Here is a 23554-nt window from a genome sequence, read left to right as displayed (position 1 = left end):
GTCGCGGCGGCGGTGATCTCCGGTGAGGCCGGCCGGCACGGCGACGCGACAGAGGAAAGCGGGGTCGGGGCGAGCGCGTGGCGCGGAGCCGAGCTCCCTGGCTTGGACGCACACATTTCTGCTCCTAAAAAGGACTGCTGTTAGGGTAGAAACAAATGCAGGGCCGTTTCTATAAAAACGAAGCGTTTTCTTAGGTACCGACTTAAAAGTAGAACTGCGGGTTGAATTCTCAGAAACAGAAGGACTTTTATGCAAATATACCGACGCCGTACGACCAGAAGCAGTAGCCGCTTTATTAGTACTAGTACAAATGCCCGTGCGTTGCACCGGGCAAAAAATGAAATATAACCTGCTCCAGTGCCACTATGCAATATTTTTTAATATAATTTTGTAAACGTCAGAAATAAGGTTGAGTATTTTTTGTAAATCAATGCTACATAAAGGAAAAGTAAAATAGTTTGATAAACTTTTGGGTGCCAATAGAAGCAGATTCAACTAAATATCTTAAAGATGTGATATGAAAAACAAAGTAAATATTCATATTCTATGAAAGGTAAGTGCAATACGATTAATCTAGTAAAGTAATTTGGAATGTCGGCTTCACTAACTCTTTACCATCAACTAAATTGTGAGGAACCCATTTGTTTCACCATAAATAGAAACCAAAAAACTTTCAATCTATTAGATAAAGTAAACTAATTAGGCGGCCTAATCAAAGATGTACGTCTATATCTGTTTAGGATTCATCGAAGAACACATTTGATGCTGTTAGAAATGCTATGCAAAATAAGTTAGCAAACCGCCGTAAAAGAGACGAATAATTTGATATATTATTCAGCAGAATATAATATAAATGGATGCAGTATTCAACTTTTACCAGGTCTAACTGATAAGGTTTACCATGAGACAAACCTGAATCCTTACAGCCGCAATTAAATTTTGCACAGCTGAATTATAATACTGGTAAAACAACTATACCACCATAAGTATATTCTACCTAAACGGTTTCAATGGAGAGAACCTATACACTCAAGGATTCCTGGGAGCAAGATGCAAGGAAAAGGACTAAAATATTGGGGGTAATGAAAGTTCCAATGTATAAAAACTTGCCCTTCTCATGTTCTTCGGTAAATACATATCTTACTCGAGCAATAAAATCGTTCCTACAAAATTGAAGGTTTGAATCTTTTCCATTATTAGATGAACATACAAAAACTTGCCCGCAGGCAAGAACTGCTTAAGTGAACAGATAACTTCAAATAGTCAGCCATGAAAACAACAAAGAAAGGGAAGTAAGAAAATATAGAATTTTTTCTCAGGTAATTAAATTAAAAGGAAAATGATTCCACCAAAAGACAGAAGCATTGTCGTCCCACATACTTAAACAAAATAACTATTGCCACAAGTAGCAACACAGCCAGCAATCGCACAGCAGCAGCCAAACACACATATCAGGCTGGACATGCACCAACATCAAACAAAAAAGTAGGTTTGATGTTCATGTAAACGAAAAGGGCATTTCTTGAGATTTATTACCGCATAAGGGAGAGTGTGGCTGGCGAAGAACAGGGGCGGGGTCGTCATCTTCTCTGCACATATGCACATGAAGCAGAGTGAAGCGACGGAGAACCGATAGGGTAGGTCATGCTGGATCTGACAGGAGCAGGCGACGAAGACCAGCAGTGCAGCCACTGGCGGCGGGAACCTCCACACGCCCCTCCTCCTCGAGCTCTTAAACTGTGACTTCCTTGGTCGACTCCAAACCTGCATTGAGCAGAACATCTTAGCAAAATGCAATACTGTACTCCATTAACTCAAGCAAGGAGAGAAAAAGAATATGTTCCATCAATGTTATTCTAATTTGATATTAATGAGAAATAATGTCAGAAGTACATTGGTCCTTGATTTTGTTTTCTTAGATAGGGTCTCTTGTAGGTTGTAGTAGATGTATTAAGGAACTAAAACAAATCAAGTCTGCATTTTTGTGCCAGCTGGAGACCTACTGCTTTTGTATCTTGTTGTATACAATTCAAATGATATAGAAATTATGAACTTGAGACTGAGACACCATGTAGTAGATTGGACATTGTTTTACATCAAACACATATTGAGGATTTACAACAATCTCTTGTGACAGGGCCACTAATAGCAATCGGGGAGTAATGCAACAGAAGTTCTATGCAAGGAGATTAATATAAATTAATAGAATTATAAAAAGCAAGGCAGCAAACCTCTTTAGAGAAGGCGAATGTTTATTTCTTAACTGAGGTACTAAAACCACACAAAAACTTATAAATACTAATTCTGAAGAGTGAACAGTATGAGTCAGTCTCCCTAGAATTAGTACATACTACACAATGCGTCGATAGTATATGGAAAACGAAGACATGTGCATAATCTAGAAGACAACCATGCTAGCATATTCATGAGGCAGGGAAGACAGCATATGAAATCTGAACTTGCATCATTGTACTGTTTAGGCTATCCTTTCCCTTTTATACCACATCTTTTGTTCAACATGTTCCTCTGCATTTTCACTTGAACAACATTCTGTTGAACCAAAAGACAATACCACCAATGCCAATTACCAAGATGACAATAAATAAAAATTGTTAGCGACCTGTGAGAGTTTAGCCAACATATTATGTAGCTGATGGTCCATCTTTGCAAGTAAAAATTTAGAATAGAGGCCTGTCTTTGTCAGCGGCTCGTCTAACCTGCAGAATCGTGCATCATTCTATCATTCCCTTGCTTATAGAAGCACTACTCACTGGACCACTCAACATTGTAATTTGGAACTAACAGGACAAAAAAATATGATGCAAATTTATGTCCTCTCGCATGAAACATATCATTACAGCTGTAAAATCATGTCATGGAATATAAGCTACCATTAATCATGTTCATGCAAGAGGCCGCAAAAACTCTACCTATATACTCCCTTTGAATCACCCTGGTAGCAGCCAAACCCTCTGCCGTTCCGCCAGCAGTGAAGCCACCATGATCCACCTTGAGTTTTTGCATGGTTCATCTTCTCTGCACTGAACACTTTGGAGATGAGATTCTTTTTCCTTCTCTGCTTTTGGAAAAAAAACATAAAAAGCCTACAGATCAGACTGTCATATATATGCCACTTCAGTTTCTATAATTTATTGATTCTCTTAAAATTAAATGATGTTTCGTCATCTCGTGTTTGTTAAAATATATAATCAATTGCAAGGGATTAGAGGCCGGATGTATGATTTTTATTTAAGTTTGGCTGCTGCACAGTCATCACCAGTTGCATGGATAGCCGGCTAGTCAATGGATGGAAAGCTACATAAGCAGGATGCCGCTTTGCTAGTTTACTCGTGCATCAACGAACCATTGAATAAATGAAATCTATCCACATATCCAGGTCTATGGTAGGAGCCCAGAGAGGCATGCCAACAACTATTGGTTGCCAACGCCAAGGAACTGCAAGCCTGACACTGGTGAGCTGCACGCCCACGGTACAGAGTCGCATGCCAACGAGCTGAAACAACACCGTGCTGTCAGCTGCATGTGCTGCCCAAACCACAGTCGCAGACATGGATGTCATGGAGAATTGGATCCGAGGTAGGAGCAAGAACAACACATGGCCGCCAGCCAGACTGCCCCACCGATGAACTGCACTGCACACACACAATAACACTGAATCTGCTAGCACGCAGTAATGAACTACACATATCCCGTGAAACAGGGAGCTGAACTGAAAACTGAACCTTAAATTGCACAAATCAAACTTTTGCCACTGCTCCTTATGGAATTGGGCACCGAACTGCAACTCCCGTGATGCCTAAGCAGTGTGGCCGATGCACTGCACTTGGAGTATTGCACACACACGGAACAAATTGCAAGTCCGCGCCGGCTGGGATTTTCACCCGCCAGCTGGGATTTTCACCGTGAGATGGCCGAGGTATTCACTGCGGTCCACCGTGTGGGTGGGTGTCGTGGAGGTGATAGCCGGAGGAAGGCGGTGGAGCAGCTGCTCACCTCCTCAACAGAGAAGTGAGCGACATGTGAGTTGCGCATGCTCGCATGTGAGGAAGAAGGGAGGAGGAGAACGGCCCATCCGGTCACGGCGGCGTGGTCCATGAGCCTGGCTTCCAGCGCCGAACTACAAAGAGAGGGGGGGTCTCTCCTACCGCTCAAGGTAGAAGAAGGTGGTAGATGGTCGGGGACGACCGGATCCAGCGCTGTAGGCGGTGGTTGGCGATGCAGGTCTCTGCGGTGGTTGGATCTAACACTGGTGGCCATACGTGGGAGGAGCGCAACAACACGGGTGGTGGAAGTAGTCGGGGTCGTGCTGCTAGGTAGGGGCGGCAGGCGGCGCGACGTTTCTGGGCTGCCGGCGGGATGTGGTGGGAGGCGCGGCTGGTGGAGGTTGGGCGGCGGCAGGGAGGCCGGGGAGGAACCGCACGGGAGAAGGAGCTCGGGGTCGGGTGGTGGTGGTGGCGGCCGCGGCACTCGAGCCTGGGCGAGCCGGATCTGGGAAACAGACACCGCACCTCCCCTCCTTTCTTCCTTCTTCTCTCCCTCATCTCCATTCTTCTTTCTGCCCAGGAGCCGCGGATGCCATAGATCTGCCAGGGAAACCACGCTCCGGCCTCCCTCTCATCACCGGCGACCTCTGCCTCGCCGCCCGCCTCCGAATCGGCCTCCCTCATCATCACCGGCGACCCTTGCCTCGCTGCCCGCCTCCGAATCGGCCTCCCCAGCCTCTGCCGCACACGGATCCGGCCCCTGCAAGCTCCAGCCTCCGGCGTCGATCCGCATCGAGCAGCCGCCGCCCCCAGACGCCTGCGTCGTTCCGCATCGAGCAGCCGCCGCCCCCAGTCGCTCGTTATGCACGAGTCTTTTTTGCAATGTTTTCTCAGAGCCAGGATTGCGGGTTGAATACACCAAAATGGAGGGTCCTTTTTGAAAAACCGAAACATTTTCTCTGGTTGCCACTTAAACAGGGAGCGCGGGTTGATTTCCTGTAAACGGAGGGGCCTTTCTGTAAAATTGCCACGACGTACGACCAGAAGCACTCCGTGCTTTATTAGTAAAAAAAAGTAGGGAGTAGGGAAAGATAATAGGTAAAGATAAAGATTAGGGAAATATTAGGGGTAAAGATAATAAAGATTACTAATTAACTTTGGTGGCGATACGATTCGTGCCCAAAGTTTTTACTACTCTTTTGCTACCTGGAATCGGGAGAGGTACGTTTACATCAACCATGTCGACGCGGATGGCCACCGCCGCCGGCGACAAACAGGAAACAAATCATGCACGCACAGGCGCCGCCGCACCTCCCAGACGATCTCCTCGTCGTCATCTACAGCCTGATCGCCTCCCCACGCGGCCGTGCACGTTTCGCCGCCGTTTGCCGGGCGTGGCGGACCGCGGCCCGTCGCGGCGCTCCCGTGGCTGCTCCTATCGCCGCACCAAGATAACGGGGTAAAGCTAGCGCCTCTACTGCCCCGAGGACGGCACCGTCATGGAACTGCGGCTCATGAGCAAGCGGTTTAGGAGGCTGCTCGTCGGCGGGCTCGTCCTCGCTGGGCTCGCTCAGGATCACAAACATCTTCTCCGGCGCACAGGCCACGGTCGTCTGCAAGAGCCAGCACCATGGCCTCGTCATGGCCATCGAAAGGAAAGTTGTATTCTCCGAGCCGCCAACCTCCAAACAGTTGCATCCTTGCCGCCATGACAAGCGTTTGCGGCGTCGCGCTGTGCGGAATTGGTTGTGCACAAGGTGGGTGGATGGTACAAGGTTGCCCTAGCTAGGGCAGGTCTCGCCGACATCGCCTTCTGTAATGGCGAGCTATATGGCCTACACTATGGAAGGGCACTCTCCAAGTTCGACATTGGCTTGAACGAGGACGGCGCACCGGTGATCGTTGCTGAACGTCAGGTAGATGTGCAATGGTTCGACTAGACCGACTATGGTGGCACGAGATACATCTTAGATTTGCAAGGCAAGCATGTGATGGCATTGATCTGCAAATGGTTGCCAAACGTCGATCCGTTCTTCAAGGTGTTCAAACTCATCGACATCTGCACCACATCGCAAGCACAGGTGGCTCGAGGTGACAAGCTTGCGCCTTGTTTTTGGGGAGGAGATTCTCTAGGGCGGTTCACGTGCCAGCAAACATGCGTGGAGGGGTGGAGAGAAATTGCATCTACTACTCAAACCATTGTCGTTTTGGTCGAAACGATGTTGTCCCTAGTGATAAGGTGTTCTTGACAATCTCAAATGGCATCGCTGACCAGATCTACTACAAGGTAGACGATGGGAAGAACGATGTTGACAGTGGTGAATTAAAGAGGATCAGGTCGGTCGGATACTTGGAGCATGGTAGTTTACTTGGTGGCATGTGGATTATCCCTCCACATGTATAGCTAGTCTAGACTTTTTGATGCTAGCACATTAATAAGCTGCCTATATAAGAGATATAGTACTATATAATTATCCCTGTGAGTGAAAGAACAGAAGAATATAAGACATGGAGTATAACATTAGATTAGAAATAAAGAAAGAAAGAAAAAAGACAGATAACAGAGCCATGTAGTACCATTTTATAGACATATTACGGTTTATAAATTGCTCATAGATATTTATTTATTTTACAATTGTACGCGTGTTGTGGCTCGCACTAAAAATTTAAGTAGGACAAAATGTTCCCATAAAGCATCTGAATGCTCAATCTGCTCCACAAACTTAGGTTTCTGGGTTTTTGATTTGGTCCAGATCAGTGGGCTAAATACGACACGCTGGTAGCTGACGTGGCTTCTTGGAGGAGTTCAGAGATTTCTTGCATGAACACATGCAAAGAAAATTTCAGGCTTCTTACGTTATCGTACACAATGGTGTTTTAGGTTTCTTACATGAATATACATTCTACGCCTAATGGTGCCAACCAAAATTGATATTCAAGAAAAGAGAACACCTGGCCATTTTATGTACATCTGAATGATATGATGTGGTTTCAAGATATGTTTAAGGCAGCATAGAAATCATGGTACAGGGCGCAAGTAAACAAATATGACGAATTTGATTCAATTCAAGACAAATGCACCAACTAGATAGAGAGAAGCTAACAGGATTAGGGAAGACAACTTGTAAGCAGGGCCAAATGTTAAAAATAACCGAGTGCAGAAATTCGGTGTTAAAAATCACTGAGGTAGCTCTCCATGGATTAGGGAAGAGATGACCTTAACATTGCAGCTGATACCAAAATGTATACTCTATCAATGACTTCCATTTGCACATAACAAAAGCACACTCCCAAGACCTGACCCTCGGAAGTTCGACAAAGTAAACATGACATGACATGGCATTAGATCTTTCTCTGGTAACAATCTGATTTTTCTCACAAGTACATTAGTACATGATACAGCAAAGCTAGGTACTTCTTTCGACAATCAGATCCTGCAGGAAATCATCATTGAGGGCATATGAAAGCATGAAAGGAGATAAATGAACAGCAAAAAAAAAAGAAAAAGAAAAGAGGTTGTATCACAGCAGATTACTATTCTATAAAGGGTTCAGAGGTGGGGATGAGTTAACATAGTTCTTTCAGTTGCATGTACTGTGCCTCAAAATGCCCCTACTTGGCATGCTTGCCGCTGTTTAATGAACAAGGTGATTACTTAACAGACATACTTTCAGCATGAGCATCATTTCAAGGGAAATACTTTCCTGCTTTCAGCTCTACATGATAACAAGATGCACTAGTACACAGCAAAACTGAAGTAGAAAAGCTCAGTCAGAATAACATGGCAGGGTCTTGCAAGCTTATTACCAGAATCTGATTATCACAAACCAAAATAGCCAAAGTAGCCATCAAACTTCACAAAGTTTGACTTCAGAAAAATCGTATATGCGGAGTAAAAAGAAACAGAGGGAGCAAAACTGAAGTAAACAGTTCAGTGAGAATATTATGGCAGGATCTTGCAAATAAAATTTGTGACAGCTTATTACCAGAATCTGATTATCACAGCCCAAAATAGCACAAAGTGTAGTTATCAAACCTAGACAGAGGCCAAGAATTAATTAAAGGAGCATAAGAAAGCGTTCTAAACTCTCAGCATCTTGTATGGAGAAGAGTCTTTCCTCCCATGTTGAATCGAACTCAACGAAGTTTCTCCTTCACTGAATACTTCTTGGCAGCATCTCGCACCTTTTCAATATACCCTTCAATCGGTGGCGTGAGTGTTGCCATGTACCTGTTTGCAGGGAACGGGGTCATGTCAGGAACCATAGCAGCAGCCCGCAGCTTCTCAGGGAGCGCAGCAATGGCCTCCTTCTTGAGCCTCAAGAGCGTTGACTCTGCAGTTTGACGTGCACGGTGTCGTCGCATTAGCACACGGCTGTATTCTTTGGCAAGACGCCGGCCATCTTCAACTGTCAGCTCATACTCAGGGATAGCCTCCTCATCCACCAGACCAAGACTGATATAGTCAAGGCCCGGCGGACCCATCAGAACGCGGTCACCATCACCTCCACTGGCACCCTTGGATTTAGCTTTAGCTTTAGCCTTGGCAGCGTCAAGCTCACGTTGCCGTTCCTTGGAGATGAGCCCAAGCTCCTCACGCTTTGCCTCGCGGAGACGCTCCTTGGGGGACAGGTGCCGTAGAGGAGTGGAGGACTTGAGACATGACTCTGCAATCTGAGTAATACGCTCGATGGCTTCACGGCGACCACGGCCAGCGCCGCCGCTCCCAGCAGTGGCAGGCGCGCCCCCCTTCTTCGCTATGACGCTACGCCTCAGAGGCATCCCGGCTTTGAGCTTGGCCTTGCCCTTGGACGTGCCGCTGACCGGTGCGCGCTGCTGAAGCTGGTGATGCTGGCTGGTCATACCAGATGCCAGTGCTGCTGCTGGGCTCATGGTGAGTGTCTTGGAAAGACGTCGGAGCATGATGCCTGAAGCCATTGGATCACCTTGGCTGCACAAACCAGAAATGGGTCACTGTTATGTACATACCATCTTAGCTCGGTTCATCAGATGAAATTCGTTTTGTATGAGAAACTTCATGCTGTGTGCGCGGAACATTCAAGCAATCTATATTTAACCCTACATATAAGCATCACATGAAGTATAGCAATTTGGTGAACAAACTGACAGCAAACCAGTGTGACACACCGAGACAATCACATGAGCTAGAATTCCAGCAAGCAGATCCTTAACATACAGCAACCGCTAAAATTGCAACCATGTAACCCAGTTGGTTAATTCCTTAACATACAGCAATTCCTAGGTAATACTCTGAACAGAAATGTGTCACTATGTTACACATGATGCAGGCCAGTTGATCAAATGAAACTCTTTTCGAATGAGAAACTTCATACTGTGCAGAACATACAAACTAAACATAGAAGTGGCAATTTCCTGAACAAATTAAACAAACAGCAATCGCCACAATGACACATATAGGCATTTGCATGAACTAGAATTCTAGCAATCAATTCCTTAGCAAACAGCAAACGCTGAAATCGCAACCGTGATACTCTGAGCAGTCAGTCACCGACATGCGTGGCATTCAAATTCAAGCACCAACCTAATCTGAAGCAGAAGCGCTGGTCCAAGTTCAACAGCAGGGCAAGATTTGCAACATAGTGGCATCGATTTCTCAGATTAACCTCAACAGTTGAAGTACTAAAGATGCCCGGAGGGCGCTAGAAGTGGTGGGGGGAGGAAGATACCTGGAGGGGCGACTCTGGTGGCGGGTGGTGCCGGGCGAGGTGACCGGGGGGCGGAGGAGCGCGCTGGAGGCGGAGGACGACGGCGCGGATGGGGACGGCAGAGTTGGATCTGGGCGGCGGCGGGGTGGAGGTCGCGGACGAGCCGGGCGGCGGCGGCGGCTGGCAAAGTAGAGACGAGTGAGGGGAGGGAATGAAAAGAAGGGGAGGGAGCTGGGCTTGGGCTCGGAGGATTGGGCCGAAAAACCTCTCTTCTCGTCGTCCCAGGCCTGGCACCGTGAAGCCCAATTAGCCCAGAAGAAGCCACCCATTCCATTTTCTGAAGAGAAAAAAAAAATTCCCTCTCATCGGTCTCACACAAGTCTCAACCCGTGTTCAAGTTCCAGCGCTCCATCCGAAATCCAAATCTAGGGTTAGGGATGAGGGATCGAGTGAGGAACCACCAAAATCCCAGCTTCCGGTGCGTGCCGGCGGCGGCGGATTCGTAGCAGCACTGCTCCGGATCGGCAGCCACCACTAAGCTCCGGCCGCCGCAATGGGGGCCTCGAGGGCAGCACCTCTGCGGGGGAAGCTCGGCAGCCTGCAGCTCTCCGAGGCCGAGAAGAAGGGGGTCAGGATCACCGGCAAGCAGCAGCAGCAGCAGCCATGCCCCTCCCCGCAGGCGAGCGGCGGCAAGATCCAGGCGGTGGGCAAGCTGCTCTCGGAGAAGCCGGCCATAGCGCAGCATGTGGGGACGTCTCTGGGGGCGGTCTGGAGCCCCTCCTTCGGGGTCAAATGCGAAGACCTCGGCCGGAATCGGTTCCTCTTCACCTTCCGCCACGAGGCCGACAAGGAGAAGGCTCTGGATGCCGGGCCCTGGAGCTTCGCCGGTCATCTGTTGGTGATGGAGGATTTTGCGCCCGGAGCCACCACCGTGGACGAGCTCAGGTTCGACACGGTGCCTGTCTGGGTCAGGGCGTACGGCGTCCCGGCCGGGTCGATGGGCAGGGAGACCGGGGAGCTGGTTGGTGAGCAGGTTGGGAAGGTTCTCGAGGTGGATACAGGCGCGAATGCCGACTCGACGGGGGCGTTGTTCATGCGGATCAAAGTGAGAATGGACATCACCATGCCGATTATGAGGTTTGTAACATGCTTTATTCATGATGATGAAGACGATATGATGGCGCTTGGGGACGATGAAAAGGAGGAGGAGAAGATTGTCGCCTTCACATACGAGAATATCCCTGACTTCTGCTATGGCTGTGGAATTCTTGGGCATACAGAGAAGTCATGTCCGACTGGATCCACAAGAACGGGGCCCGGCAGTTTGGGCCATGGCTAAGGACAGTTGTTATCAACAAGGGGGCCTCAGGTGAAGAGAGGACCAGACGCTCAAAGGACAAAGCAAAATTCTGGCCAAGTAGCAGTATAAGCAGTAAACAGGGTAGCGATGGGCCGTCTTGGCGGAAAGATGTACCGGGCACAGACGACGATCAAGGGGTCCAGAACAAAGTAGAAGATAAAGTTTATAAGGCTGTAAAAAGTTTGAAGCAAGGTACTTTGAAGAGGAAGAAAGGAATCCAGCAAAATCAATCAAATATTTTGACAGAATCAAAGAAGAGGAGGGCTCATATAATGAATGTCGATGAGGTGATAGCAGTAGCGAACAAGGCGAAGATGGAAACTGATGGGGGTGAAGAAAAAGAAGAAAATGCTAAATCAGAAATGCTCAACGCCGGGCTGCTGGGACAGCCTGGCGAGTCCAAATGAGAATCCTAGTGTGGAACTGCCGGGGATTGGGGAATGGCCCGGCAGTGAGAGGTCTTTTGGATCTCCAGGAGCAGGTTGACCCCAACATCCTCTTATCTGAAACTGAACTCGATAAGAGGAGGATGGAGAAGTTCAAGTGGATGCTAGGAATGGGGAACATGATGGTTAGAGATTGTGAAGGAAAGAGTAGAGGAGTGGCGTTGATACAGAAGAAAGAAGTTAAGCTGGAACTTCACAACTACTCTAGGTATCACATTGATGCTAAACTAGTGGAAAAAGATCGTTTCAAATGGCATTTCAAGGGCATTTATGGAGATCCTGTTAGTGCTAAAAGGAGGATAACTTGTAACTTATTGCACATCCTCAGTCAGCAGCTTAACCTCTCATGGTTGTGCGCTGGCGACTTTTAACAAGATCATGTATAATCATGAGAAGAAGGTATATGCTCAGTCAAATCTGCATAAAGAGTTGTTCTGGTTGTTGCTGAGTCAAATGGAAAGTTTTAGAGCGGCTCTAGCAGACTGTGGATTGAGAGATTTGGGCTATGTGGTGGATAAATACACGTGGCACAATCATAGGTGGTGATTATGGTATAACAAAAGGTATATTTTCAGTCAAATATGCATATAGAGTTGTTGTGGATGTTGCAGCTTGAGAATCCATTTCAGGACTAACTTTCTCCTCAAATACAGATGAAGAAGCATGTGGTTTTAATTGGCCAAAGTTGTGGTCGCTTCCCCTTCCAAACAAGATTCTTCACTTTTTATGGCACCTGTCTACAGACAGTTTACCCATGCGCATGAAGCTTCAACACGGAGGGATGCATGTAGGCACTCGCTGTCCTGTTTGCTTTCATTTGGATGAGGATAGCGGACATTGCTTCATTAAGTGTAAGAAGGTTAAATTAATGACACCCTGAAAAACAGGAAACGGCAAAGAAAGCCCAGTTGGGAGCATGTTAGATTACAGTTCTGTCATGTGTAGATGTTTTGAGTTGTATGGGGAAAATCCTGAGCCTCAACGAGGAAAGAAAGCTTAAATCTTGCTTTCTTTTCTTTGGCGTAGGTGGCATGAAAGGAATAGAGCAAATGTAGGACGTTTTATTAGATCTTCTGATGAAATATGTCATACTATTGATTTTCTTTTTATGCATCTCTTTAAGGTTGAGCAAATGGTGGTGGGGTAGGCAAAAGCAGCAGCAAAAGGAAAGATGGTCCAGGCCTCCACCGGAAATTTTGAAAATCAATACGGACGGCGCTTCCTGAAAGGAACAACAATTCTGGAGCAAGTCTCGGATGCGTTTCATTCGGAGGTTTTGGGTATCTTTTATGCCATAAGCACAGCCATCCAAATGGGCTGTAATCAAGTGATCGATGGTGGAAACTGACTCTGCAACTGAAGGGTGCGGTATGCACTGAAGAATATGATATGTGGACTATGCGAGCTATTTTCATAGACATTTCCAGTTGCGTGTGGGCTTCAACGATGTATCAATTGTGTCATGTCCCCGGTCTTGTAATACACTGTTTGCCAGTTTCCAGATTTTCTAAATTGCAAGCTCTTCATGAATTCCATGCCACAGATTGTTATTGCTGTGTTCTTGTGCTTCTTCGCAGGAACCCTCTTCTGTTCTATTGCTGATCTATGGCATGAAAAGATGAACTACACCTAGCCTCTTATGCTGGTCTATGTAGAGAGTGTTTTTTTTGGATTATTTGCAGTAGGTGTTGATATCTTATTTGCCAAAACAGGAAAATAACAAGATTTTTAGAGGGGGTAATTAATGCAGTTTTTTTCACAAGTGGGAGTAAATATATATACAAGAATGAACTACAAACTGTGGCTGATGGAATAAAACAATATGCTACTCCATTCATGTAATGCAAAAAATTCATATATTATGTTCTTATATTATGGGATGGAGGGAGTACTTACTAGCTTCCTATAATTGGTTCACCATTCTGTAGCACATCCCTTTTGTCTAGTTTCTTATAATCTAGGCTGTACAATGTATAATCCTGTTGTACTTGAACTCTTTTATATATAATTAAAAATAATAATGATTCCAGCGGGGTTGTACCCCATTGTACACAGGTCAAAGAAATTTACCAATCTTGGGGCACGCTACATCAATGTAAATTGAGATTCAAAAGCACTGAGAGTTTACAGACTGACAACACAGTATTCCAAAAAACACACCGTATTCCATTCATAATAGATAAACAAAAACCAGAGAAATTCAGACCATGCGCATCTTCTTTATATTTGTGTGCAACTGTGCATGCAAGTAAAGAAAAAGAAAACGATGAAATAAGTTCATAGACCAACCAAACCATCCACTGCTAGGGTTAGGATGAAGATGGCGTTTCCTGATTCTGCGCACTACCAATTTTAAGACCATTTACCAGCTGCTTGATCTGGTCTCCTGTGAGAGTTCCATGCTCGAGAAGGGCATCGGCTAGCACATCGAGCTCCTTACGGCGCGCCGTGATAATCTTTTTCGCGTTCTTGCGAGCCTGGACCAGTAACTCTTCCACGTCCTGGTCAATCAGGGTTGTCCCTTGCCAGCTCGAGGTTGCCGTCTGCTCCCCATCATTGTTGTTACCGTAGCAAACAGGGCCGATCCGCTGGCTCATGCCATACTTGGTGACCACGTCTGTCGCCAGCTGAGTCGCCTCTCTTAGATTAGACAAGGCACCAGATCTCACCTCGGTCTCTCCAAACATAAGCTCCTCGGCCACCTTGCCTCCCATGAGGATGTCCAATTGCCTCAGCATCTTCTTCCTTGAGAACTTATACACATCTTCTTCCTCTCGCAGCTGCGTCACCATGCCAAGAGTATCCCCCCTCAGGACAATGCTAGCCTTGTAGATAGGGCGAGCACCATCCGTGTGGATAACAATAAGGGCCCTCCCCCCGCATGGAATGCAGACAATAATACACCGGATAGCGCCGAAGACAACCCACTCCAGCAAGATCCAGCACAGGAGGAGGGGGACGCCAGCCCTCATGAGAGAGCGGCCGAAGAAGAGGTAGAGGACTATATGCCTCCCTCCGGAGACGAGGCAAGCCTCGACGACGACGAATTCGTCGTACCTGAGGATCCCGTCGAACAGGAGCGTTTCAAATGCAGGCTTATGGCCACGGCAAACAGCCTCAAGAAAAAGCAGCAGCTTAGAGCTGATCAAGATCTGCTAGCCGACAGATGGACCGAAGTCCTCGCGGCCGAAGAGCATGAACTCGAACGCCCCTCCAAAAGCTACCCCAAACGTAAGCTGCTCCCCCGATTAGAGGTGGAGGCATATGATCCCGCTTCACCAGGAGACAATACGGCTGATCGACCACCCCGTGGTCGCGACAGAGAGGCCTCAAGGCCCTTCACTAGACCCGTACCCCGGCATCGCTCGAAAAGCACAAGGCCACAGGGGAACACTCCGGACCTGCGAGACATATTGGAGGATAAGGCAAGACAATCAAGATCGATCTATGGATCACGTGGGCGCCCCACGATACGTGACGATCACCGTCACCCCGGACACAGTAAGTCCGGCCGGGCCGAACACAATAGACAAAGCTCTTTTGAGCTTCGTCGCGATATCGCCCAGTACAGAGGCGCCGCACACCCACTGTGCTTCACAGATGAGGTAATGGATCATCAAATCCCAGAAGGGTTTAAACCCGTCAATATTGAATCTTATGATGGCACAACAGACCCCGCGGTCTGGATCGAGGACTATCTCCTCCACATCCACATGGCCCGCGGAGACGATCTCCACGCCATCAAATATCTCCCACTCAAACTTAAAGGACCAGCCCGGCACTGGCTTAACAGCTTGCCAGCAGAGTCAATTGGGAGTTGGGAGGACCTGGAAGCCACATTCCTCGATAACTTCCAAGGCACGTACGTGCGACCACCAGATGCAGATGACCTAAGCCACATAATTCAGCAGCCAGACAAATCGGCCAGACAATTCTGGACACGGTTCTTAACCAAGAAAAACCAAATTGTCGACTGTCCGGATGCCGAGGCCCTCGCGGCCTTCAAGCATAACATCCGCGACGAGTGGCTTGCCCAACACCTGGGACAGGAAAAGCCGAAATCCATGGCAGCCCTTACATCACTCATGACCCGCTTCTGTGCGGGTGAGGACAGCTGGCTAGCACGCAGCAACAACCTCAACAAAAATTCTGGCAGTCCGGATATCAAGGACCGTAGTGGCAGGTCGCGTCGCAACAAAAACAAACGCCGCATTAACGGCGATAACAGTGAGGATACGGCAGTCAATGCCGGATTCAGAGGCTCTAAACCCGGTCAACGGAAAAAGCCATTCAAAAGAACAACTCAGGGTCCGTCCAATTTGGACCGGATTCTCGAACGCTTGTGCCAAATACATGGCACCCCTGAAAAGCCAGCTAACCACACCAATAGGGACTGTTGGGTGTTCAAGCAGGCAGGCAAGTTAATTGCCGAAAACAGCGACAAGGGGCTACATAACGACAACGAGGAAGAGACCCGACCGCCGAACAATAGAGGACAAAAGGGTTTCCCCCCACAGGAGCGGACGGTGAACATGATATATGCCACACACATACTCAAAAGGGAGCGGAAGCGTGCACTCAGGGATGTATACGCGATGGAGCCAGTTGCACCGAAGTTCAATCCATGGTCCTCTTGCCCGATCACCTTTGACCGAAGAGACCACCCCACCAGCATTCGCCATGGTGGGTTCGCCGCATTGGTTCTAGACCCAATCGTCGATGGATTTCATTGAAGGAAATATGCCCTAGAGGCAATAATAAAGTTATTATTTTATTTCCTTATTTCATGATAAATGTTTATTATTCATGCTAGAATTGTATTAACCAGAAACATAATACATGTGTGAATACATAGACAAACATAGTGTCACTAGTATGCCTCTACTTGACTAGCTCGTGAATCAAAGATGGTTAAGTTTCCTAGCCATGGACAAAAGAGTTGTCATTTGATTAACGGGATCACATCATTAGGAGAATGATGTGATTGACTTGACCCATTCCGTTAGCTTAGCACACGATCGTTTAGTATGTTGCTACTGCTTTCTTCATAACTTATACATGTTCCTGTGACTATGAGATTATGCAACTCCCGTTTACCAGAGGAACACTTTGTGTGCTACCAAACGTCACAACGTAACTGGGTGATTATAAAGGTGCTCTACAGGTGTCTCCGAAGGTACATGTTGGGTTGGCGTATTTCGAGATTAGGTTTTGTCACTCCGATTGTCGAAGAGGTATCTCTAGGCCCTCTCGGTAATACACATCACTTAAGCCTTGCAAGCATTGCAACTAATGAGTTAGTTGTGGGATGATGTATTACGGAACGAGTAAAGAGACTTGCCGGTAACGAGATTGAACTAGGTATTGGATACCGACGATCGAATCTCGGGCGAGTAACATACCGATGACAAATGGAACAATGTATGTTGTTATGCGGTTTGACCGATAAAGATCTTCGTAGAATATGTAGGAGCCAATATGAACATCCAGGTTCCACTATTGGTTATTGACTGGAAACAGTTCTAGGTCATGTCTACATAGTTCTCGAACCCGTAGGGTCCGCACGCTTAAGGTTACGATGACAGTTATATTATAAGTTTATGAGTTTTGATGTACCGAAGGAGTTCGGAGTCCCGGATGAGATCGGGGACATAACGAGGAGTCTTGAAATGGTCGAGACGTAAAGATCGATATATTGGACGACTATATTCGGAATTCGGAAAGGTTCCGAGTGATTCGGGTATTTTTCGGAGTACCGGAGAGTTACGAGAATTCGCCGGGAGAAGTATTGGGCCTTATTGGGCCATACGGGAAAGAGAGAGGGGCTGCCTAGGGCAGGCCGCGCCCCCCCAAGGCCTAGTCCGAATTGGACTAGGGGGAGGGGCCGCACCCCCTCCTTCCTTCCCTTCTCTCTTCCCTTTCCTTCTCTCCTACTCCTACTACATGGAAGGTCTCCTAGTTGGACTAGGAAAGGAGGGTGTCCTACTCCCGGTGGGAGTAGGACTCCTCCCTGGCGCGCCCTCCCTTGGCCGGCCACCTCCTCCTCCCTTGCTCCTTTATATACGGGGACAGGGGGGCACCCCATGACACACAAGTTGATCTACGGATCGTTCCTTAGCCGTGTGCGGTGCCCCCTTCCACCATATTCCACCTCGGTCATATCGTCGCGGAGTTTAGGCGAATCCCTGCGCCGGTAGAACATCATCATCGTCACCACGCCGTCGTGCTGACGGAACTCATCCCCGACGCTTTGCTGGATTGGAGCCCGGGGAACGTCATCGAGCTGAACGTGTGCTGAACACGGAGGTGCCGTACGTTCGGTGCTTGGATCGGTCGGATCGTGAAGACGTACGACTACATCAACCACGTTGTCATAACGCCTACGCTTTACGGTCTACGAGGGTACGTGGACAAAACTCTCCCCTCTCGTTGCTATGCCATCACCATGATCTTGCGTGTGCGTAGGATTTTTTTTTTGAAATTACTACGTTACCCAACAGTGGTATCAGAGCCTAGGTTTTATGCGTTGATGTTATATGCACGAGTAGAACACAAGTGAGTTGTGGGCGATACAAGTCATACTGCTTACCAGCATGTCATACTTTGGTTCGGCGGTATTGTTGGATGAAGCGGCCCGGACCGACATTACGCGTACGCTTACGCGAGACTGGTTCTACCGACGTGCTTTGCACACAGGTGGCTGGCGGGTGTCAGTTTCTCCAACTTTAGTTGAACCGAGTGTGGCTACGCCCGGTCCTTGAGAAGGTTAAAACAGCACCAACTTGACGAACTATCGTTGTGGTTTTGATGCGTAGGTAAGAACGGTTCTTGCTCAGCCCGTAGCAGCCACGTAAAACTTGTAACAACAAAGTAGAGGACGTCTAACTTGTTTTTGCAGGGCATGTTGTGATGTGATATGGTCAAGACGTGATGAGATATAAGTTGTTGTATGAGATGATCATGTTTTGTTGAAGTTATAGGCAACTGGCAGAAGCTCTATGGTTGTCTATTTGTTGCATAAGATGCAAGTGCCAAATAATTGCTTTACTTTATCGCTATGCGATAGCAATAGTTGCAAGAGCAATAGTTGGCGAGACGACCATGTGATGACACATTGATATAGATCAAGATGATGAAGATCATGGTGTCGTGCCGGTGACGATAGAGATCATGACAGTACTTTGGAGATGGAGATCAAAGGCGCAAGATGATCATGGCCATATCATGTCACATATTTTGATTGCATATGATGTTTATCTGTTATACATCTTATTCTGTTTTGTTTGACGGTAGCATTATAAGATGATCTCTCACTAATTATTAAGAAGTGTTCTCCCTGAGTATGCACCGTTGCCAAAGTTTGTCGTGCCCAGACACCACGTGATGATCGGGTGTGATAAGCTCTACGTCCGTCTACAACGGGTGCAAGCCAGTTTTGCACACGCGGAATACTCAGGTTAAACTTGACGAGGCTAGCATATGCAGATATGGCCTCGGAACACGGAGACCGAAAGGTCGAGCGTGAATCATATAGTAGATATGATCAACATAATGATGTTCACCATTGAAAGCTACTCCATTTCATGTGATGATCGGTTATGGTTTAGTTGATTTGGATCACGTGATCACTTAGAGGATTAGAGAGATGTCTTTCTAAGTGGGAGTTCTTAAGTAATATGATTAATTGAACTTAAATTTATCATGAACTTAGTCCTGGTAGTATTTTGCAAATTATGTTGTAGATCAATAGCTTGCGTTGTTGCTTTCATATGTTTATTTTGATATGCTCCTAGAGAAAATTGTGTTGAAAAATGTTAGTAGCAATGATGCGGATTGGATCCGTGATCTGAGGTTTATCCTCATTGCTGCGTAGAAGAATTATGTCCTTGATGCACTGCTAGGTGACAAACCTATTGCAGGAGCAGACGTTATGAACGTTTGGCTAGCTCAATATGATGACTACTTGATAGTTTAGTGCACCATGCTTAACGGCTTAGAATCGGGACTTTAAAGACGTTTTGAACGTCATGGACCATATGAGATGTTCCAGGAATTGAAGTTAATATTTCAAGCAAATACCCGAGTTGAGAGATATGAAGTCTCCAACAAGTTCTATTGCTAAAAGATGGAGGAGAATCGCTCAACTAGTGAGCATGTGCTCAGATTGTCTGGGTACTACAATCGCTTGAATCAAGTGAGAGTTAATCTTCCAGATAAGATAGTGATTGACAGAGTTCTCTAGTCACCATCACTAAGTTAGTAGAACTTTGTGATGAACTATAGTATGCAAGGGATGACGAAAACGATTCCCGAGCTCTTCGTGATGTTGAAATCGACGAAGGTAGAAATCAAGAAAGAGCATCAAGTGTTGATGATTGACAAGACCACTAGTTTCAAGAAAAGGGCAAAGGGATAGAAAGGGAACTTCAAGTAGAATGACAAGCAAGTTGTCATTCCCGCGAAGAAGCTCACAGCTGGACCAAAGCCTGAAACTGAGTGCTTACACTGCAAAGGAAATGGTCACTGGAAGCGGAAATGCCCTGAATATTTGGTGGATAAGAAGGATGGCGAAGTGAACAAGGGTATATTTGATATACAGGTTATTGATGTGTGCCTTACTAGTGTTTATAGTAGCCCCTGAGTATTTGATACTTGTTCAGTTGCTAAGATTAGTAACTCGAAACAGGAGTTATATAAACAGAGACTGGTTGAAGGGGAAGTGACGATGAGTGTTGGAAGTGGTTCCAAGATTGATATGATCATCATCGCACACTCCCTATACTTTTGGGATTAGTGTTGAACCTAAATAAATGTTATTTGGCGTTTGCGTTGAGCATGAATATGATTTGATCATGTTTATTGCAATACAGTTATTCATTTAAAATCAGAGAATAATTGTTGTTCTATTTAAATGAATAAAACCTTTGATGGTCATACACCCAATGAAAATAGTTTGTTGGATCTCGATCATAGTGATACACATATTCATAATATTGATGCCAAAAGATGCAAAGTTGATAATGATAGTGCAACTTATTTGTGGCACTGCCGTTTGGGTCATATCGGTGTAAAGCGCATGAAGAAACTCCATAAAGATGGATTTTCGGAATCACTTGGTTATGAATCATTTGATGCTTGCGAACCATGCCTTTCGGGCAAGATGACTAAAACTCCGTTCTCTGGAACAATGGAACGAGCTACTGACTTATTGGAAACAATACATACCGATGTATGCGGTCCAATGAGTGTTGATGCTCGTGGCGGGTATCGTTATTTTCTGACCTTCACAAGATGAATTGAGCAGATATGAGTATATCTACTTGATGAAACATAAGTCTGAAATAATTGAAAGGTTCAAAGAATTTCAGAGTGAAGTGGAAAAATCATCGTAACAAGAAAATAAAGTTTTTACGATCTGATCGCGGAGACGAATATTTGAGTTACGAGTTTGGTCTTCAATTAAAACAATGTGGAATAGTTTCACAGCTCACGCCACCTAGAACACCACAACGTTATGGTGTGTCCGAACGTCGTAACTGCACTTTATTGGATATGGTGCGATCTATGATGTCTCTTATCGGTTTTACCACTATCGTTTTGGGGTTGCGCATTAGAGACAGCTGCATTCACGTTTAAAAGGGCACCATCTAAATCCGTTGAGACGACACCGTATGAACTATGGTTTAGCAGTAAACCTAAGCTGTCGTTTCTTAAAGTTTGGAGTTGCGATGCTTATATGAAAAGTTTCAACCTGATAAGCTTGAACCCAAATCGGAGAAGTGCGTCTTCATAGAATACCCAAAGGAAACTGTTGGGTACTCCTTCTATCACAAATCCAAAGGCAAAACATTCGTTGCTAAGAATGGATCCTTTCTAGAGAAGGAGTTTCTCTCGAAAGAAGTGAGTGGGAGGAAAGTAGAACTTGATGAGGTAATTGTTCCTGCTCCCTTATTTGAAAGTAGTTCATCACAGAAATCTGTTCCTTTGACTACTACACCAATTAGTGAGGAAGTTAATGATGATGATCATGAAACTTCAGACTAAGTTACTACAGAACCTCGTAGGTCTTCCAGAGTAAGATCCGCACCAGAGTGGTACGGTAATCATGTTCTGGAAGTTATGTTACTAGACCATGACGAACCTACGAACTATGAAGAAGCGATGGTGAGCCCAGATTCCGCAAAATGGCTTGAGGCCATGAGATCTGAGATAAGATCCATGTATGAAAACAAAGTATGGACTTTGATTGACTTTCCCAATGATCGGCGAGACATTGAGATTAAATGGATCTTCAAGAGGAAGACGAACGCTGATAGTGTTACTATCTACAAAGCTAGAATTGTCGCAAAAGGTTTTCGACAAGTTCAAGGTGTTGACTACGATGAGAGTTTTTCACTCGTATCTATGCTTAAGTCTGTCTGAATCATGTTAGCAATTGTCACATTTTATGAAATCTGGCAAATGGATGTCAAAACTGCATTCCTTAATGAATTTTTTAAAGAAGAGTTGTATATGATGCAACCAAAAGGTTTTGTCGATCCGAAAGGTGCTAACAAAATGTGCAAGCTCCAGTGATCCATCAATGGACTGGTGCAAGCATCTCGGAGTTGGAATATACGCTTTGATAAGTTGATCAAAGCATATAGTTTTAATACAGACTTGCGGTGAAGCTTGTATTTACAAGAAAGTGAGTGGAAGCACTACAACATTTCTGATAAGTATATGTGAATGACATATTGTTGATCGGAAATAATGTAGAATTTTTCTGGAAAGCATAAAGGAGTGTTTGAAAGGATTTTTTCAAAGAAAGACCTTGGTGAAGCTGCTTACACATTGAGCATCAAGATCTATAGAGATAGATCAAGACGCTTGATAAGATTTTTCAATGAGTACATACCTTGACAAGATTTTGAAGTAGTTCAAAATGGAACAGTCAAAGAAAGAGTTCTTGCCTGTGTTGCAAGGTGTGAAGTTGAGTAAGACTCAAAACCCGACCATGACAGAAAATAGAAAAGAATGAACAGTCATTCCCTATGCCTCAGTCATAGGTTCTATAAAGTATGCAGTGCTGTGTACTAGACCTATTGTATACCTTGCTCTAAGTTTGGCAAAGGAATACAATTTTGATCTAAAAGTAGATCACTAGAACAACGGTCAAGAATATCCTTAGTGAGGACTAAGGAGATGTTTCTCGATTATGGAGATGATAAAAGAGCCAGTCGTAAAAAGTTACAACGATGCAAGCTTTTACACCAATCCAGATGACTCTAAGTCTCAATCTGGATACATATTGAAAGTGGGAGCAATTAGCTAGAGTAGTTCCGTGCAGAGCATTGTGGACATAGAATATTTGCAAAATACATACGGCTTTGAATGTGACAGACCCGTTGACTAAACTTCTCTCATGAGCAAAACATGATCATACCTTAGTACTCTTTGGGTGTTAATCACATAGCCATGTGAACTAGATTTTTGACTGTAACGCCCCGGATCCGATGCGCCAGGTGTCTGTCAGTTATTTGCCGTTGTTGCCATGTCATTTGCTTGTGTGTTGCATTTTATCATGTCATCATGTGTATTTCATTTTGCATACGTGTTCGTCTCATGCATCCGAGCATTTTCCCCGTTGTCCGTTTTGCAATCCGGCGCTCCTATGTCCTCCGGCGTTCCCCTTTCGTCTCTCGTTGTGAGTGGGTGTTAAACTTTCTCGGAATGGCCCGAGGCTTGCCAAGTGGCCTCGGTATATCACCGGTAGACCGCCTGTCAAGTTTCGTGCCATTTGGAGGTCGTTTGGTACTCCAACGGTTAACCGGGTAACCATAAAGCCCCTTTCTCTTTGCAGCCCAACACCCTTCCAAAGTGGCCCAAAACCCATCTAACTCCCCTCCATGCTCTCGGTCGTTCGATCACGATTGTGTGGGCGAAAACCGCTCCTCATTTGGACTCTCCTAGCTTCCTCTACCTATAAAACTAGCCCCTCCCCCGAAATCCACGGTCAAATCCCCCCGAAACCCTAATTTTTCCCCTCCGCGCCGCGCCGGACGCGTCCGCCCGCGC

The 23554-nt window shown here is 46.0% G+C and overlaps 3 protein-coding genes across 4 annotated transcripts; 1 reads left to right on the top strand and 2 right to left on the bottom strand.

Moving 5' to 3' along the window:
• Positions 1-1294: 1294 nt before the first annotated feature.
• LOC119289762 lies at positions 1295-3775 on the bottom strand. The gene is made up of 3 exons (XM_037568989.1): positions 2931-3775; positions 2621-2717; positions 1295-1764 (listed from the first exon to the last, which is right to left on the bottom strand). The coding sequence occupies exons 1-3, from the start codon at positions 3095-3097 to the stop codon at positions 1474-1476; spliced, it is 555 nt and encodes a 184-aa protein (XP_037424886.1). The 5' UTR covers positions 3098-3775; the 3' UTR covers positions 1295-1473.
• Positions 3776-7922: 4147 nt separating this feature from the next.
• Positions 7923-9893, bottom strand: LOC119287994. Its single transcript, XM_037567614.1, has 2 exons — positions 9713-9893; positions 7923-8955 (listed from the first exon to the last, which is right to left on the bottom strand). The coding sequence occupies exon 2, from the start codon at positions 8940-8942 to the stop codon at positions 8142-8144; it is 801 nt and encodes a 266-aa protein (XP_037423511.1). The 5' UTR covers positions 8943-8955; positions 9713-9893; the 3' UTR covers positions 7923-8141.
• Positions 9894-10078: 185 nt separating this feature from the next.
• LOC119287993 lies at positions 10079-13032 on the top strand. 2 transcript variants are annotated; one of them, XM_037567612.1, is made up of 3 exons: positions 10079-12060; positions 12151-12284; positions 12621-13032. In XM_037567612.1, exon 1 carries the CDS (start codon positions 10245-10247, stop codon positions 11028-11030), a length of 786 nt encoding a protein of 261 aa, XP_037423509.1. In that variant the 5' UTR covers positions 10079-10244; the 3' UTR covers positions 11031-12060; positions 12151-12284; positions 12621-13032. The 2 variants fall into 2 exon arrangements, with proteins under 2 accessions (XP_037423509.1, XP_037423510.1); XM_037567613.1 differs by having other exon boundaries at positions 12151-12348.
• Positions 13033-23554: the final 10522 nt, after the last annotated feature.

Source organism: Triticum dicoccoides, chromosome 4A, assembly GCF_002162155.2.
Source record: "Triticum dicoccoides isolate Atlit2015 ecotype Zavitan chromosome 4A, WEW_v2.0, whole genome shotgun sequence".
Classification (NCBI taxonomy): Eukaryota; Viridiplantae; Streptophyta; class Magnoliopsida; order Poales; family Poaceae; genus Triticum; species Triticum dicoccoides.
The sequence above is the reverse complement of the archived record's forward strand: the minus strand, read 5'-3'. Positions and strand labels throughout refer to the sequence as shown.

Excerpts from the sequence above, each read along its gene's own strand:
- LOC119287993 (XM_037567612.1), top strand. The coding sequence starts at position 10,245 with ATGGGGGCCTCGAGGGCAGCACCTCTGCGGGGGAAGCTCGGCAGCCTG.
- LOC119289762 (XM_037568989.1), bottom strand. The coding sequence starts at position 3,097 with ATGTTTTTTTTCCAAAAGCAGAGAAGGAAAAAGAATCTCATCTCCAAA. Across the intron at positions 2,718-2,930 it reads GATTCAAAGGGAGTATATAG|GTTAGACGAGCCGCTGACAA; the intron begins GTAGAGTTTTTG and ends ACGATTCTGCAG. Across the intron at positions 1,765-2,620 it reads TGTTGGCTAAACTCTCACAG|GTTTGGAGTCGACCAAGGAA; the intron begins GTCGCTAACAAT and ends TGCTCAATGCAG.
- LOC119287994 (XM_037567614.1), bottom strand. The coding sequence starts at position 8,942 with ATGGCTTCAGGCATCATGCTCCGACGTCTTTCCAAGACACTCACCATG.